Below are 18,925 nucleotides of genomic sequence, written 5' to 3'. Positions count from 1 at the left end.
ATAGGAATATGAAAGCTCCATCTGTTCGACGTACCCAGCCCTCTGAAGTGACAGCGCACTGTCCCTCCCCAGCCAGCACCCCTCTCCCCACAGCACGGGCCCTCCTGCCCCTCCTCTCCTGCCCCTCCTCAGCCTCTGCCCCATCTGGCGGGGGTCCACCCTGCACCGCCGGCTCTTCCCATACCAGTAAGCTCCTGCACACAGCCAGGGCCCCTTCTCCTCCATCCATGCCAGCTGGTTCATCCAGCTCCCACACTCCTCTTTTTCACAGCCGGGTCCCTTTCTCCCCTCTGCCGGGGTGTGTTTCTTCATTGACCCCAAGCCAAAGCCAGACTTCGGCTCTCTTTTCCCTTCCCTGCAAAGCCAGACTTTCTCTTTGTAGTGCAGTTTGCCCCTCAGCTGGAATGCCCTATTTCCATCCCCGCTGCAAAGCCCTTTGTTCTCGCACATGGCGTGTCCCCCCGTAGCCCCTCTTCTCCCTCGGAGGGAGGCAGAGCCAAGCCGTGCCCACCTTGGCAGCACCCCACTGTGAAGTTCATGGGTGAGAAAGTGCTGCTTCGGGGACTGCATGGAGGGAGAGAGCCTGGGGGCTGCACGCGGGGCACGGGCAGCACATCGGGACTGGGGGAAAGAGGGGCAAGTGGGGGGCAGCAACCTGGGCTTGGCGGCAGCAAGTTCAACGGGTGACAAGGCAGCAAAATGGCGAGGTGGGTTTTGTCCTCCTCCTTGCCAGGCCTGGTTGCGGCAAGCCGTACCTTTTCTGCAAAGGGAGGTTTGCTCTCAAGATGCCACCGGGCTGGGTGCAGAGCGGAGGGAGCTGGTATCTCCTCGCCGGGTGTGGGGAGGGGGTAAGTGGAGTAAACTCCTGGTGGCATTGTTTTCAGAGGAAGTGCTCAGTGTAAATAGAGCATGTGGGAGAGTTTGTCCTGGGCAGAGATGAAAAGTCCGTGTGACAGGCTCAGGTTATAAACGGCTTCCTCAGATTGATGTGAAATCAAAACATTTCTATTTAGACGAAGAAAATGAAGGGGGATGTTTACTTAGCCTGGAATCTTTAAACAGTGCGATGGAGACGCAGGGTGATTTGGGGTGGGGAGCTCAGCCTGGGGGGGAGAGAGCCTCTGCCTGGCTTCAGGGGTCCCTCCCTGCCTGGCAGTCCTGACCTCGGGCAATACGAGGGTCCCTCATTCAGCAGCTTGATTCCTCTCCTTCTGCCTGAGCGAACGAAACACAGAAGCTCTGGTCCCCTCTGGCCTGATGGCCATCTTCAGCGTTTTGTTGTGAGAAGGGTTTCCCTTCCACTTTTGAAACGGACAGGCTGAAGGACAGGAATAGGAATGTCAATATAGGTGATGTCCCTCCTGTGCCATAGACAAGGAACTAAGGCAATGGAAAGATAAAATGATGTGTCCAGGCTTGCGGAGAGTTGGTTGCAAGGTTGGCAGAAGAAGCTGGGAGTTCTGATTTCCTGCGGCCATACGTGCATAGGTGGGATGGAGATACGTAAGTCCTGGTACTACAGGGCAGATCCCATCTCAGAAAGATCTCTGGGAGGGTTAGTTTTACAGATCAGGGAAAAGGTACATTTTCAGAACTTGCTTTATTTTTACCTTAAACTTTAGGAAAAGATTCTCAAAATGTTAAAAAGCAGCATTGCTGTGCTCAAAAATATCCCAAACACAGGGAGAAGGGACAAGAAAGATGCGGAGGGGAGGGGCAGGAGCTGGGGGGGCAGAAGCTGGGGAGGCAGAGGGGCAAAGCCGGGGTGTGTGAGATGGAAGGAGGCAGGAACAGGAATGGAAGACAAGTTGCAGGCTCCCTGGAGTTTCTGCGTATGCCACAAGTGCAGCCTCAGGAACGTCTGTTCCTCTCTTCCTTTGAATAAATATTTATATATTCATTTGCCGGCTGGTGCACGCACTTGGCTGCTCACCTCCAGACCAGAATAATGGGACCTGCCCTCATTGCAGAAAGGGGGAGGGCAGCGGGGATTTGGGCTGCCGCGTGTCTGCCTCCCAGTTATCTCCAGCTGTGAGCGGCGCTGATCTCACCAGTTAAGCAGGGCTGGGTATCGTGAGAACGTGGACGGGGAATCACCAGGCAGTGTTGGGGAGAGCGGCGCTGGTGATTCAGTGCTGACCCAGTGCCCCAGCCCTGGGCAGGCACCGCAGCGTGCGGGAGGCACCGTCCTAACCACCTGCAGCCGTGGAGGCTCCGCTGGCCCTTCGCCCGAGCATACAGGCGTGAGCTGTAGGTGTCCTGGCCAGGCTCCAGTTGGAGCTCACAGCAGCCTCCCGAGATTCCCTCTGTGGTACCAGTTGTGCATAGAATTGGCCTTCACTTTCTGCCCTAAATAGAGTGGGAATGTGATGGGAAGGGAAGGTGCCAGCACACGGAGACTTTTGCAGCTTCATGGGCGTCTGCCTGTGCCCATCTGTATGCGTGAGGACTGTGTGCGTGTGTTGGGGGAATGTGTGAAAGGGAAATGCGTGGGGAATGCGTACAGGAATGTATTTTGGGGAGATGGGACTTTTTAACCCGTATGTGTATGACTACACTTAGGGAGCGTGCCAGCGCGTACACCCAGCTCTTGAACAGCTATAATTTCTAGATGGGGAGGTATATGTTTGGGGGCAATGTGTGCTTTCCCTTCATGAAAGCATGATTGCACGTAGGTGTTAGTGCTGGGGGAGGGGGGCTGCATTTGGAACGTGGAGGAGTACGTTTTGCCTCCCTTTGTGTGGGGGGCTGATATATTTGTCGGGGGGTTATTTTTCTTGCAGTCCTTGACAGGGAAGCGTGTCTGAAGCTGTCAGGAGTTTACGCTAAGCAGCCACTCTCTGGCTCTTGGACAGCAGGTCTAAAGTTTCAGTCTGTTTGTATTGGGCTGTCATGTTATGGGATTAGGGGTTGTCACGATGGCTTCTGGATGCATTGTAGGGGGTCTGATTAATCTCAGTGTGCTTCTGTGGAGCAGCACCTCTGTGCTGGTGACAGGAAGGTGTGGGCTGAGCTGCCACGAGGGACTCCTGTGCAATGGAGGAACCCATTCTCACCATTCGAGGTCTGGAGATGGTTTCTGTTGGCTCTCCATGTGATGGGCTCCTCTTTCAGCACAACATAAAGTCCAGGAGACCTCCAGCAACATCTCCACAGTAACTCCAGTGGCATGTGTGTCCAGCAGGCATTTTACCAGGTGCTCTTCCCCAGCCCTGGGACACAGAGCTGGCTCTGCCTCGGCACCACGTGCTGGGGGAAGAGCCAGGCTGTGGGCACGTCTCTTGCCTTGGGACCTTTAACCCTTCTTAATCTGGGTGTCTCTCGGAGGTATCGTAAATAAAGAGGGAAATGAGACAATGCAGCTGCTTTAGAATCAGTTTTTGCTTTTATTTGTGATTGAATCTTGTTAATTGTTGGTGCAGTAATTATGCAAGTGACTCTGTGATAGGGACCATTTAGTTCAAGATTCTCTGTGACCTTGAAGTTAAGACCTTACCTTCTTCCTTTCTCCCCCCCCCCCCACTTTCTCTTACCCCTCCTTTACTAGCTGTCACATATGAATAAACTACATTAAAATAACAAACCCACACTAATTAGCTGATTGTGCTGGGAAGTGTGAGAGCAGAATTTCCTGTGTGTGTGAGAGCGAGCGAGCGAGCAGGCAAAGGGGCCTGATCAACTGATACCAACCCAAGGCAATTTTCTCCCGTACGACTGCCACACACCAGTCTGCTGCTCCAGCGCACACACTTGCCAGGGCTCCTGTCCTCCATACTGGTTCTTTCTGGTCTGCACTGGTTCTCTTCTCTGAGAGTATGCATAAACCCCATTAAGTGAATTCCTCGCCGTCCCTACGGTTAGGCTTGGGAAGCTGTTCTCCCTGCTACAGGTGCTTGGGTGCAGTTACTGGCTGATGGGGTTTTGGCAGCCACGCCGTCTGGGATGGAGCTGGGGACCCAAAAGCAGGTGGTGCTGCAGTCTGAAGGAGAGAGCGAGTCAGGCTTTTAACAGACTTAATGTCCAGCCTGAGCCAGGAGCAGAGGCTGGTCCATACCATGTTCTCCTGCCTGAGATGTTCGGAGCCTTTGAGCCCAGTTCCGTCCCAGAATAAATACGTGCCTCTTTCTTGAGGCCAGTGGCATCCTTTGGTACCAGCAGGTTCAGAGCATGCCTGTCACCGGGCTCTCCTGGCTGGGCTTCCACTCAGAGCTTATGAAACAGATGGCAGTCCTGCCTTTCAAAGGATGACACCGGCCATGCCTGAAGGCCTGCTGGGTTGGGACCAGCCATTTGCTGTTTGGGTTCAAGTTGTCTGATCCCACTAATGCCCTTCCTTGCTTCTTTCCCTTCTCTCTTTCCAGCTGAAAGAACTATATGCACTGACGCAACCTCAGGAAAACCCACAATGGCTGCCAAGCGCAAAGGTGGCCTGAAGCTAAATGCAATCTGTGCCAAGCTGAGCCGCCAGGTCGTCTTCGACCATGGGGGAGCCGAACAGGCGCGAGCAGACAAGGGGCCGCAGCGGGAGAGCAGCAACAAGGACCTGCCTCAGCCTGGGACCAAGGAGCTGGGGACGGAGTTTTCAGATGGACTCAGCCGCGTGCAGAAGATTGAGGAGGACAAAAGGAGGGAGGTGATCGAGAAGTGGGTCAACGGGGAATACAACGAGGAGCCCTTGCTGGGGCGAGTGGAAGGCAAGGAATGTAAGGGCGCCGAGAGCGCGGAAGTGCCCCCCGAAGGGGTTTACATGGTGCAGCCCAAGGGCTGCAGTGACGAGGAAGATAACGGGGACGAGGCGGATGCTCTGAGGGGCTCACAGGATGGCAACTTCTTGGATGACAGGGATTCAGATGGGCCAGCCTCGAAGGATGATGCCTACCGGTCCTCCAGTGGCGAGACAGGCTCCAAGCTGGGAGGAGGAACCACCTCAGGTAAGCCCTCTGCTCCTTCCACCTCTGGGTGTGGAACAGCTTCACAGTCGTGTTTTGTGTGGGACAGAAACAGCTGTTGCTGTGCGTCCATGCCAGATACTGTCTGCATCTGGCAGCCAAGGAGGAGGGTGAAAGCCCCGATCCCCTTGCAGAGCCTGGCATTTTGCTCTTGGGACCGTGCTGGGTTTGCCTCTGCTTCAGCCTCCCCGAGAGAGGTGTTTGTTGGGGCGGATGGGGCTGGATGGCTCTTGCCCGACCATCGATCCCTTGGTAGAATAGATCTCCCCCATAGACTCCTTCCCACCATTCAGATGGAAATAGCTGTGGCGCATACTGGTTTTCTGTTCATGTATTTCCATGAGGGGGAGAAAAAAAGCAGAGAGTGCCCTTGTGTCAAATCCCAGGTGGATTCTGCAGTGTACTCTGCACATGCACACCGGCTGTGCAGTGCATTGCATTGTATTGTATTGCAGTGCTGTGTAAACACACTCCTGCCCCATGCTGCACCTTACACAATGGTAATTAGCCCCGAGATCACAGTCGACCACGGGAGCCCCGGGCTGGAGGGGGAAAGCCAGTAACTCATCGTGCCTTTCAACCCAGTGCCTGCTGGAACCCGGCTGCAGGCGGAGCTGCTGGGCTGCCCCTTCCCCCGGCTGTCTCGGGCCGGGCCGGCGCGGCCACCCGCGCAAGCTCGGGGGGCTCCGGGGACCCCGAGGCCGAGGGCGGCTCCGGGAAGAGGCGCGAGGGCGGGCGCGCAGCTGTAGCGTCCGGCCGGGCTCGAGCCCGGCAGCTCGCGGGGCGCACGCACCTGGAATGCGGCCCCGCGCCCGCCGCGCGCGTGTGGCGGCCCCGCCCTACCCAACGGCCGGCCGGAGCGAAGGTTCTGGAAGGAGCGGCCGCCGCGGCGGGGCAGGAGGTAGGCGGCGGCTTTTCCTGGGGGAACGGGCGGGGGGATCCCGCGGGGTGAGGGCGAGCTGTGCCGGGGCAAGGCTGCACCCCCGGCCGCTGCCCTGGGCTGCTCGGCGCTGGTAGCAAGCTTGGCGCCAGCTGCTGTCCGAGCGCTGCCGTTCTGTTACCCCTGGTTGGCCCAGCAGTACCGATGCCGCTTTCTGGGTGTCGGGTACGATCCCGTAACTGAGCTGTCCAACACGTAATGCATCGCGTGCCCTTTTTGCTGCTGTGGGTTCCCTCATCTCGGCCGGAGGGGCCGAGGGGTGACCGCTCGCCCGGCGTTACCTCAGGAGGCAGGCGTGGAGTCCGTGCTCCACACTGCCAGCGGTGTGGCACGCCCCGAGTTTGGGATTGACCTGGTGAAGCTGCCAGTGCCCAACCTGTGTCGTCCTGCCCCCCCCTTCAGTCTGGGATGCCGAGTTGTGTGCGTTTTCAAGGTGTATTTCTTATTTTCAGATAGCTTCTACCTTGTTTTTGTGGCTCACTGAAAAGCTGAATTCAGCAAGAGGTGTTGGGGAAAACCCCAGCTGAATTTCCTTCTCGCTTTCTGATACCCAGGTTCCCCCCAGATTGATTTTGGGGGGCATATGAGTGCTAAGCCTTGGTAAAAGCTTAGGATAGCTTGAATTCTTTCCATTAGGAAACAGCTCCCTCCCCCAATTTGTCACTCAGCTGGGTTGGATCTGTAATTGAAAGATCTCCCCCTAATCTGCTCCACCTGCATGCACCCCCCCACCACCCCCCCCCCCCCCCGATCTCAGCACTTTGTGAATCCATCAAACTTTCCTCCTTTTGTGTGCGCGCATGTTTTCCTCCTCCTGTTAATAATACAGCCGAAACTCATCTCCGTCTGTCCGTTCCCCTTCTGGAGAGGCACATTCTCTAGTCTTCACGAGTTCAGTGGCAGCGCACATAATTATGCATATAAGATATAAACAGAGCTGTTTAATTATCCTTCGCCACATCAGTGACAGAGTAATTAACAAACATTGCAAGATCAATGAGGAAAAGTGTGACCTTCAGTTTCCTTTGATAGGAAAGCCCTTGTCGTTCCCAGACACAAGGTGATTGTGCCTGGACTCTGTTTTTAGTTTATTTTAATTCCCACCCCCACCCCAGTTGCAGCTTTTATTTGCTAGAAAAACTAAAAGAAGGGGAACTTAAATGTAAAAAATATGTTACCCAACTGGGGAAAACGAAAAGGAACTGAGGTTTCTCCCTGGTGTAGAAGTTTTCAGTAAAATGCCTTTGTAGGGCTGTATTGTCAAAGGATTATGCAAAAATGTATAAGCATTTATAGGGGCTGAAGACTCATTTATGTTTAAGGCAGGTAATGGCATATACGGGGTCCGGTTTACATACACAGCCACATGGGATTTGACTTGCAAACAGACGTGCTGCCAGGTCTTCAGCATCTGTTTCAAGAACCCCGTTGTAAATGTGGTTTGCAATGTTTCCCTGGAAAGTACAAACTGAAACATCTCTTATTTGGAAAGGACAAAGTTCTTGTCCTCTTCTGTCTTTTTCTGTCAATATTCCAGAAAATGGGTTTTAAGCTGTTCATCACCAAGTCCTCTCGGACCTGGTGCTACTGAGTGCAAGTTAAGTTTATTCCAATGAGTTCTGGAACTGCCTATACCAAAAAGGAGATTTTTTTCCTGTGAGTTTGGGGGGTAGCTGGAAGCAGTCAGATCAAAGGAGGTGAATACAGCTCTGTCCTCCTGGTCAGCGTGGCTCTGGGGAATCATCACAGGACCCTGGTTTTGAAGGTTCTGAGCACCCGTTGCTCCCTCTGAGGACACAGAGCTGGGAGTGCTCAGTAGCATTTAAAATTGAGCCCACAGTTCTTTGTTCAGCTGGAAACTTGGATAAAAAGCAGGAGCCACACAGAAAACCATATCCTAAATCTAGCTGGACTTTCGTGATCAGTGGGGAAAAGTGATTCTAATTATATGGGGCTGAGAAGGGTTCCTGCTTCTTGGAGTCCTAGTGTGTACATACACAGCCTGCTTCAGCTACTGCTTGTGTCCTCCACTAGCACCTCCTATAGTCTAATGCTAAATCCCTGCCACCTTTGTCTCCTTCCAGGGTCAGACAGTGAGGCTTATTGTGCATCAGGCAGGAGTTTGCAGAGACTTGGTCCGTGCTGTTCAATCCTCTTGGAAGGATTGGAAACAAGGGACTTATGAGTCAGTGCTCAGTCTTGCCTTATGTGCCTCCCTCTCTGGTACAGCTAGGAAACATGTTCAGGAGTCGCAAAGCTGGCGTCTGTCAGGAGATGGGTGTCAGAAGCTGATCTGGACATGCAGATATGTTTCTTCATTCATTCACACACCCTCTCCTGCACACTGACTGACCAGATACTTCTCTACACACGTTTATATATAGCATTTAGACTTCCCAGTACAGTCTTTGACAGAGATCCCTTTCCACAATCTCTCACTGACGCACACATACCCAGGGAGATTTTCCTATATGGTCCCATGTTCTTTACTTGCCTGTTACTTATATAGTAGGCTAAAGTAGTCCCCGGGAGCTGTATAAGCTTTCAAAGTTCTCCTTTCTTTTCTTAGCCTGCTGGCTAATTCCCTCTTAGAAAGGCAATATTGGACCTATTTTAACGAAGGGGGTTTTGTCTTCATAATTTCCTGGGGAGACTCCACTTGGGAGAATGTGCACGATGAGTGCCAGTTTCTTGCTCATTATCCTATAGCCCCCAAGTCTACATGTTTCCCCCCCAAAAGCAGAATAAAGGACAGAGCCCTGGCTCGGATGTCCCATCCCCCAGTATCCAGACCTTGCACTCCATTTGGGCTGTTTTGCTTTTCCTTCCATATATAGTGTGCTGCTGCAGGCTATTTTTAGCCCCTTTTTTGCTAGCTTCGGATCCTTTGTGATACGATAGCTGCTCTGAGACACACAGATCTCTGCTCTTTGGCAATGCCCACAAATGGAGAGCAGTGGCAAGGGGAAAGGGAGCCCTTTTATTATCACACAGAAAAGAAGAGAAAAATGCGGTGCAGGGGAGGGGCAAGAAGACCCAGGGACAAGGCTTCCTGTGCCTTCCAGAGCTGCGTACTTTTCACCGGGATTTGTTTCCCGACTGCTGTCCTGCTTCACTTTCATCTGTTTGTGGGTATGGGGAGGGTTTTTTTGTTGATTAGGTAATAATAATAATTACTTCTTCACTGTTGTTTGAAAGTGTATGTGAAATGAGTTGGCTGGGTCTCATACCATCTTTGTGGTGAGATGGTTCCCTTCATAAGGTGCCTCCACTTGAAGAGCCTCTGGCCTACTGGTTAGGTGCCTGTGCAAATAAGTGAAGGCTGTCTTGGCTTTAGGGGATGTGTCGATGGGCTCATGCTGGGATGAGGGAAGGTGCGCTTGCTAGGCAGCGAGTAGTAGGAACTGGCCATGGTTTCATCTCAAATGTGGATGAGGAAAGACTGAGCAGCACTGGCAAAGCTGTTGATCGGGGAGGGTATGACGATCATCTGGAACCAAATTTGGGCAGAGGAAAAGCAGAATGCAAGGTGTTTTGAGGGATGAGGGAATTAAATCCAGGGTAGTGAAACCTAAACTCAAGCTCAGACTTTGCAAAGCTCAAAAAAAGGTCTGGAAACTTTCCCTTTCCTATGGTCTTGGGTTTTGCATCTAATTATTTGCATCAATTGAGGTCTAGCCACATGGGGAGCAAAGATGCTTTCCAAGACCAGGTATGCAGATGAGAGAAGTTTAAAAAGGAGCTGTTTTCCTGCAATGTTTCATTTTCTCCAGTGTTGAAAGAAAATACTAGGTTTCCTTGAATCTCCTCTCTGGATTTGTAATGTCTGTGGGGCCTGAACTGAGCTGAGATTTGTAAAACTGATTTGATATATGGGATTGAAAAAGAGAGTGTCTCTTCTTTTTTTTGTGTGCTGCAGGTTAGGATAAAGAACGAAGGGGGTTGGCTGGCTTTCAGGGCAGCTGTTAAAGCTAGTAAAAATCACACTTAATAGTTTAATTTCCTATCAGATCCTCTCTGTGATATTCTTTCTCCCCTTGCAGTTTGGCACAGGCTGGCTAGAGTTTTTCTGTGAAGTGCTTGGAAGTCAGGGCATTGTGAAGGAGGCTAGGGGATTGTTTTACAGGTCCAAAAAGCGAGGAAAAGTAGAGCAGGGAAAGCAGATTTAACAGAAAGAGGGAAGTGTTAGACCCAGTAGAGATTTCATGGGTTTAATCACTTCTGTTGGGTCGTAGGGTTACACTGAAATGGAGGTGGAGAAGAGAGAAAAAGAGGTAAAAAGGAGAACTGCTTTAAAGCAAGATGAAATTATTTAATATGTCTGTGTGTGAAAGATAAAGTTGATGGCTTTGGTACGGTGTTGGAGGAGCCACAGGATGAGGCCAAGGCGGGGAGCACAGATGAAATGATCCTACCTTTGAGGATGGAGTAATACAGCCTTTCCTTGTGGTTTCCTTCTGACAAGTCTTGTTATTGGACGCTGTGGGGCATGATTCTGCATTTAGCATCCTCTAAGATTAATACTGACCCATAAGGTTCTGTGAGGAGAAAAAGCTACAACCTGAGCCAGGCACTGCAGGGGCATTGCCACCCATTCTGTAACTAACAGGGTGTTTATTCTGAAGCCAGGCATCTCAAAATCCTATGCAGGGTGCTGGGCCTAAATGCCCAGAACTGGAAAGTCATTTTGGGCTAAACTAGATCCTAGCACTTAGCGAATGTGTCTTTGTCCTCCTGCTTGCAGGCTTCAGGCATGTTCTTTGCATTGTCTTTCTCATGTACCACATACACAGGCAACTAGTGTAGCAGCACTTCTGCTACATAAACACAGCTATGCTGGGCAATATTGAAACAGGAATACGACCCTCATGGTCTTGCACATTTTAGTGCCCATTGCAGGCAGTCTCTTCCTCTGTGTAGTCCTGTGGAAACTGATTTATGGAAGCTGATGGCTATTGAACTTTGACTTTGCTCATTGACTGAATCTTGTGTGCACAGAAATGCTCTCATATATGTACATGCCTGTGTGTATGCTGTCGTTGGCTGCCAAATTTCCCAAATCCTAGGGATCAGTTTTCATGCTTTGGATCTTTTGACCTGTTCTGTGACTGTCTTGGTGCCTTCCTTTTCCACTGTGTTTCAAGGCAGTGTTGATATGGTTTGAGCTGGACCCAGTGCCCAGAACCTCCATTCTGCTGCCAATGTATCTGCCTGTGCTGGCTCCCTGTGAGCGAGTGTGCTTGCCCATGAGAGCTGGAGTGAGTGATTGGAAAAGATGACGAGGGAGGTTTGAAGGACTCCTGCACACAGTAAATCTTTACTCTGCAGGAGAAAGCAAGAGGGAGAGGAGGAGGAGCGCTGTGTCAGACTGAAGCCTAAATGAGTCCAAGCTGGCACGTCAGAGCAATCTTTATTTCCTCCTTTACACTGATATTGGGTGACCTCCAGATGTGTGTTCTTCCCCTCCTGGTGGCCTGTGAAACTGCCTGAGGGAGTAGAGGAGGGAGGCGGGGAGGGAGAGACCCAAGGAAGGACAGCTTTTGCTCATTCTTCCTTGCTGTGATCAGGCTCAGGTAGACTAAGCCCATCCTGCCCCTTCCCCACCCTGTGCTCCAGAGAACAGGCTTTCTCCCTCTCTCTGGAGCCCACATCAGGACAAGAGCTCTTTCTGTCCTCAGTCCAAATCCTGATGGAGAGAAGGCTGTCCCTTACCCATTTAGCACCTGCATGGATTTTTCCCTTTCCTGGTCTTACTGGAAGCTGTTCCTGGCTGCCCAGGAAGCTGCCTGGAGGTTTCCACAGCCTTCACTGAACTGTGGCCCCTTTTCACGTGGCGAGTAGTAGCTGTGCATTCATTGGCATTGAGAAGGAAGGGAGCAAGTTGGGTGAAGAAAAATCTTAGAAAATTGACAGGGAAGGGAAGGACTGCAACAGCTATGGTGAATTGTCCTGTCTTTGTCTTGCCTTCTCCACTCTTTCCCCCTCATCCTCACTGCCAAGCTACTCATCCATACAGCCTTTGCTGCTCTTCCCCACCTTAATTCATCTTCACCTCTGCTGCTTTCCTTCTCTACTCTGCGCTTTTCCATTCTGCCCTCTTCCTGCTCCACCCCGTATGTTGTCTTGCCTGTCTCCCTTATCTGTTTCACACCATGCTGTCCTGCCAGCTCTCAGCCCTGCTGTTCACCAACACACATAGCACATCTCACATGTTTCTATCCCCCATACACATTCAGAAACACTGCCTCTGTGCACCTCCTTCCATATACAAACACACACAAGGACAGAACTGTACAAACCTCGGCATATGGCGTTGGTCTCACTTCAGTAAAATGACTTTTTCTTCATATTAGGCCAAGGCAAGAGTGCAGAGACATTTATGAAACTTTGTTTAATGTACTTGAAAAGCCATCGGCTAGAACATTAGGAAATTGATTTTCCTGGCATTGATGAACTCTTTTTATTTACCCCAGTATTAATTACTTTTTTTTTAAAACAAATTAATTTAAGAGTCGTAAAACCTAACAAGTGAGCCAAACGTCAGTAGATCATGTTCCCCTCTCCCCTTACTCCCCCTCCCTGCTACTAGTGCTGGTATGGGAGGAGAAGAAAAATCAACGCCTTGCGTGACACTCTCACTTTGGTTCTCTGTAGGGGAAGCTTCATCGTTGCGAGATTATGCTGCCACCACCATGAATGAGTTCCTGGGCATGTTCGGCTATGATGATCAGAACATGCGGGATGAGCTGGCCCGCAAGATCAGCTTTGACAAGCTGAATGCTGCTACCTCAGAGGCCACTGCAACTGCTGCCTCTCTTCCTGGCGAGGATGCCATGAGCAAACGAGCCCGCTTCTCCAAGTATGAGGAATACATCCGCAAACTGAAAGCTGGAGAGCAGCTCTCTTGGCCCATGCACTTGGCCAAATCTGAGGAGTTGGGCTCAAAGCTGGGCAAAGAAACTTCCTCAGTGCTGGCACAGCCCATTCGGGTGCCAGGTCCAGATGCCTCCATGCTCACGGAGACCAAAGCCACCATCCTGCCACTGCCCTCTCCCAGCAGTTCCCAGATGCAGGGCCTGATGTCACGGGCCTCCAAATATGACTTCTTCATTCAGAAGCTGAAGACGGGTGAGAGCATCAGGCCACAAAATGGCAACACTTACAAGAAGGCCTCCAAGTATGACCTAGAAAATGTCAAGTACTTGCACCTTTTCAAGCCTGGAGAAGGAAGCCCAGATATGGGAGGAGCCATCGCCTTCAAGACAGGCAAGGTAGGCCGGCCATCCAAGTATGATGTGAGGAACATTCAGAAGCTTACTCCAGTAAAAGCTCCAGCACCCAGCCTGGCCCCTGCTCCCCTCGCCAGTACCCCCAGCAGCACTCCTGTGGCCGGGCCAGAGCAGTCCGTCTCATTGCCGTTCAACACTCCGGAGTACCTGAAATCAACTTTCTCCAAGACAGACTCCATCACAACTGGAACAGTCTCTACAGTAAAGTAAGCGTCCTTCTACTTTTCTTATCTTTGTATTAGTGGGGGATCATTAGTGTTTGTAGGAGGACCTGATTCTTGCAAAACTCTGCTGACTTTACTGTTGGCAAGATGGGGCTTTTTGTTTGTCCCAGAACTCAGAAGAGGTTTTGGTGCCTAATTCCCATCAGTTTTCATAGGCATATACATACTTCTGTGGGGCCAGGCCTGTGTCTTCTCAATTTGCTTGTTCCTTACACAAATAGAGGTGATTCAATTACCCCTCAGACTGGGCAAACTCATTAGCCCAATTACCACTAATAACCTCCTACACATACATTGCTGGCAATCTCTGCAGTGATGCCATTGACTGAATGGAGATATCTGAAAGCCTTGCCAAACCTTGGATTATTTTTTAATGTGGCTTCCAGAGGTGGTAGCTGTAGAAAAGCTACACACATATGTGAGGCTGCAAACAGGAGGAAGGGAGGGACTTCTTTGCTTTCTTGTCATGGTTTGGATTTACTTGTTTCTCACTGTGGACCTGGGGCTGTTGTGAGCTGTGAATCCCGTGGGGTCATTAATAGTAAGTCTAGGACCTCTGGCCTGCACTTCTGTGGCAAATGCCATCACACACCCCCTACTACTTTGCCCTCTGGTACGGAAGGAAGCTGTTTTATGTTTAATATGTGGACCTAGGAAGTCTTGGGCTGAATCCTCACTTGAATGCTCTTTGCAGTCTCGGGCAAGTCTGCATCCTCCACTTTTCATGTTTCCCCACCTGGAAGGCAGAGCTAATGATACTTGTCTTCCATGTGAAACAGTCATTTCCCAACTGTCTGCAGACAGATTTGGGAGCTCTATGGTTAAGGTGTATGGGAAAGGGCAGAGGATTACTAACATTTGCATCTGGCCCCTGCTCAGAATGAACCCTGCATGTGCTCCAGATGGCAGTCAGGGATTCCTTTTACTAAAAACCACTGTGTTGTAAATATTCCTGTAGGCACAGTGCCTTGTTGTGATGGGTGACTTGGCCAGGGACTCTGTGCCTGAAGAGTCCGCAGAACACTCAGCTGCCTGGACTTCAGTGGCCATCCTAGGGCTATGCTTGGAGGGCTGCGAGCCTCTTCTTATCTACTTTGGTGTTGCACTGGGATCCCAGTTTGATTTCCTTTCTCTTGCTCATTTCCTGCCACTCGCAGATGTGGGTTTGCAGCACCATGGTGATCCCTCCTCTAGCCACAGGACTTCCTCAACTGGGAGCATCATGATGGGGCTGCAGCAGGAATGGAGATGACCAGGCTGCTTACTAGATACAGGCTTTCATGACAGAAGAAAGCAGCCCGTTAATTGTGCTGGTGGAGGAAGTGCTAACTGTGGTATCTGGGACCTGGCCTTCCGTTCACAGTCCCCACTGGGACCAAATAACCTGGCAGAAATTACCCCTTACTCTCACACATATGCACGTATACCTAGCCGTGGGTTTAAACTCTCTAACATCTAATGCTATTAACCTGAACTAATCTACCTACTTAAATTGAACTCTGTGCGAAAGTGTCCTTGTTTAAACCAGGCTACAGAGCTGTCATGAGTAGGAGTGGAGGTTGGGTGGGCAAAAATGAGAAGGAGGACTGCGTACAGGTGGTCTGGGATTATGTTGGTATGCCACTGCCTCTTAGGTAGGCTAGAGTCTGGTCCCGTATCTCTTTTCTTCTTGCTGAACTCATTGAGGGTGTCACTTTTGTTTTCTTCCTAATGATGTTAAGTCACCCAGGCTTATGTGACAGTTGGGTGCAGTTGGGTTGGTTTTCTCATTGATTAAAATACATAAATACCCTTGCTGCCTCATCCGTCTATTGGAGTTGGGGTATCTGTGTGAAAAAAGAGGCAATTAAAGCCCCACCTAGGGGGCTGTAGCCATGTTGCCAGGACCGAGTAGGGGTACACTGTATCTGCTGGCCATCGGAAATGTGCAGTAGCTCATAGCATGGGTGAAGTACAGAGACTCTTCTCCCACAGTTGAGCCTACAGCAGACATGCCTCAATGGCCCTTCTGTGCACATAAGGGCAGTGTTGCAAGGTGCCTCGGGGAGGTGTTTGTTTTTATGTGGCCATCACTTGTTTGTATATGGGTATTTAGGTTTTTTCTGTGGAAAACCAGGTTTTCATGGTTGGTCTTCTCAGTGTCTCCAGCAAACTGAACTGAGACCTGCAAAGAGGGAATATACAGGAGGGGTGCTAGGTGGACTATATGGTTCCCTAGGAAAAGAAGGTACAGGATTTGATGGGTAAGGGGGAAGGAGATTAAACCCATGGGTGTCTTTACTGGGTACTCTTACATGTCCCTCTCTCCTGATGTGTCAGTGGTGTGTGAGAGAAGCAAGGAGCTTAGACTGTGCCCTGTACCTGCCTGCTAACCAGCTCTGCCCTGTGTGTTTCTCATTAGGAATGGATTACCCACTGACAAACCAGCTGTCAGCGAAGACGTAAATATTTACCAGAAGTATATTGCCAGGTAGGCAAAACTCTGGACTTTCTTGGGGAGAGGGCTGGAAGTAAGAGGGGGGAGTGGCAGTGGGAGAGATGAGTGAGATCTTGCACATCTGGATCAAGTGTTTAAACCAGTCATTGGCACTTCATTTCCCTCTGGCATCTGTACTTGCTCTGTTCCCCTGCTTGGGAGAGCAGTAGCTGCAAGAGGTGTACAAGCATGCCAAGAGCACGCTCGGTTCCCCAGAGCTGTTAGGCTTTGTGACAAATAGTGGAAAAATGTTTCACTGCAGAAGCCCAGGATTTAAATGGGAATGTTGTCTCTTGACTGTCGTTCTTTCTGTCCATTGCTGTGCTGTCTCCAGCCTTTTTTCCCTACCATGTCCAGTGCCTGTAGGAGGCAAGCAGAGAGCTTCTCACCTCAGAGAATCTAGGCTGGAGGAATTCACAAGTGACTTGAGTTTAGGCAGACTTTGGCATCAATGTGGAATGTTTATCCTAGAATATTTTGTGGCTCATTTATATGAGAAACCCTCACTGAATAAGGTGCAGACTAGGGCACCTTATCTCAGCCCTGGGCAAGCTTAGGTCGGGAATGAGTGATGCTGAGAGGGAGCCCAAGGCTGTTTTGGTAAGACAAAGTGAGTAATGCCATGAGAGCCAGAGGGACAGAGGAGATTATTGCATAACACCTGCCTGTTTTATAGCTCATGGTGTAAAGGGTCTATCAGCCTTTGCCCCTGGCCTGTTGAATCCTCAGGAAGGATCCTGAGGAAGTTCCGTATGAAAGCTGCTTGTATACAGAAAGACACTAGTCAGGGAAGCAAGCAAACACTTCTCTCCAGAGATAAAACTGAAGGGTTTGTTCCCACCAGCACTTGGGCACTGATTAACAAGAGGGGAGGGAAATGTGTACTGTGCTTTCCCACCTTGCGAGGCAGTCACCTGCTAGGAAGGTGCAAGGGAAGATCTTGGCACATCTGCAGGGAAAAAGGGGGAGAACTGCTCTCCCTAGCTGGAGAGTGGAATGAGAGGTGATTTCCCTTCCATCCCTATTGCCCATATCCCTGATGTAGGAAAAGGGGACAGAAGACCACATGGGAAGAGAGGACAGTTGCACCACGACATGCAGCTCCTCAGGCAGCAATGCCTCTAGCACATGTGGCAACTCACTGCCTCCTGGGAGAGTGTAGGAATGAACGCAGGGATTTAAGCCCATCTTTGCATGGGGCAGAAGGAGCAGCACCCTTTATTACTGAGAATGCAGGAATTGCAGAGGTTGCAGCAAGAGAGGAGATACCACCCTTTCTGTCCCCAGGTCCCCTCTCAAGCAGAGAACTGTATAAACACTTCACCCACATCCACTCTTCATAGCGCTCTGCAAGCCCCTTCCCCTGGGTCAGGCAGGTAACTGAGGGAGGCTTGTGAGATAGCTAAGGGACACCACATCCTGCTTAAGAAGCTCCGCAAGCCGCCCGTTGGCAGCACAGCCACTTCCCTTCAATTTACACACAATTTTAAAAACAGTTTAAAACCTTAAAATCAAGGGGTGGGGGGAGAGAGACATGACACTCTATGTCTGTACTGCATAATTAGCTTAATGAGTTTGCCAAAGCCACTGCCAAAAGCTGCCCAGGGATAATCCATTCTCTCACACAACAAAACAAAACCTCTTACTTAGCTAGTTTGGGTTGAGTTGTTCCCCCCCCCCCCCCGTATATTTATAATTAAAAAAAAAAAAGACCACAGAAAAAATTATTATTATTATTATTAGTGCCTCAGCAGATGGTGCTTCTGGCAGCACTTGCTTAAATATTTATTTCTGTGTGGGTTTCCTCCCCCCTTATAATTGGGGTGGGTTTTTTTTTTTCTTCCTTCTTTCACATCATCGTTACAGGGTAATGAGTCTGTAAACACTCTCTAAGCATGCTGATTTCTTTATTTATTATTTTTATTATTATTTATTTATCTTGGTTTTTCTTTCTAACTCTTGCCAGATCGAGACTAGTTCTTTCTGTCCAAAAAAAAAGTGAACGGATTAAAGTAAGGGAAGAGGGAGGGGGTTGTTCTTGTGAAAATGAATCTATGTGCCTGTATGACCAATTTAGGAGTTTGGATTTGCATATCAATGTGATTAAATGGTCTGCGAGTTTCCTTGTTTCAGGTGTGTGTGTGTTTGTGTCTGATCATGTGTGTGGAAATTGTGGGTACGCTCATGTAAATTAAGAGGGGTGTTGATGTACATAAGAGTATGTGCATGTAAATGTGTGCGTGTGTATGCGTGTAAGTGTGTGGTAAGCTTTCCTGTTATGAAAAAGCTAAACAGATGCTGTGCTTTAAAAATTAATAGCTTTGAACTGTTTCAAGTGTCAGAAGAAACACAGGATAAATATAACCCTTTAGGAGCCTAACCTTACAGACTGAAAGAGCAGAATTTCCCCTTTGTGCTGTGTTTGCTGCTTCCCTCCTTCCCCAAGCACATGGTTTGGTAGAACGCTTGCCTCTCCCTTCCTGCACTGTAGACACCACACACACACACCTTTCCGTGGCACGTGGAAGGGAGGGTAGGAGTTTGAAGTGCTAGAGTGCTTGTTTAGCTGTTGCTTTTAAAGCTGAGCCTGAGAGTTACTCCTGCTAGGAGGCTTCAAGTAACTTACCCCATACAGTCAGATCTCTTTGGTGTCTGACCCTTCTTTTACTGCAGTTGGCATCTCTGGTCATTTTGCATCCTCACTTTCGATAGTATTTTGGACTGCTTTGCTTCAAAGGTGTACATTTGTCAACAAGGTCTTTATCTTCCTCCGCTCTGCCTGGCCTGTGCTGTGCAGTTTTCCAGCCCTGCACAGCCCTTTGCTCTCTCTTGCTCATCTCATCAGTGGAACAGGGAGGAAGCTTTCCACAGAGCAGTTTCTTTCCTTTAAAGCTGCTGATGGTGCTGCTGACATAAAGCCCTGGACTAGCAGGACCAGTTCATTCGATCTGCTGCTGCTGAGCTCCATGTACCTGGTTAATGCCATGGTGACTCAGGCTGCTGCCTGTGCCCTGTTCTAGCCTCACAGTTGCCCAGACATTGAGCAG

General features: G+C 50.1%; 1 protein-coding gene across 6 annotated transcripts in view; it reads left to right on the top strand.

Annotated features, from left to right (window-relative positions):
* CASZ1 (castor zinc finger 1) overlaps window positions 1-18,925 on the top strand; it is a 209,081-nt gene that overhangs the window by 151,791 nt on the left and 38,365 nt on the right. For all 6 annotated transcript variants that reach the window (XM_075773495.1, XM_075773496.1, XM_075773494.1 and 3 more), the window contains 3 exons: window positions 4,362-4,931; window positions 12,544-13,384; window positions 15,804-15,872. In XM_075773495.1, the coding sequence (XP_075629610.1) occupies window positions 4,362-4,931; window positions 12,544-13,384; window positions 15,804-15,872 (1,480 nt within the window). The remainder of the gene's footprint in view (window positions 1-4,361; window positions 4,932-12,543; window positions 13,385-15,803; window positions 15,873-18,925) is intronic.

Source organism: Balearica regulorum, chromosome 21 (assembly GCF_011004875.1).
Source record: "Balearica regulorum gibbericeps isolate bBalReg1 chromosome 21, bBalReg1.pri, whole genome shotgun sequence".
In the NCBI taxonomy this organism is placed as follows: domain Eukaryota; kingdom Metazoa; phylum Chordata; class Aves; order Gruiformes; family Gruidae; genus Balearica; species Balearica regulorum.
Note: the sequence above shows the minus strand (reverse complement) of the source record. Positions and strands in the feature narration are given on the sequence as shown.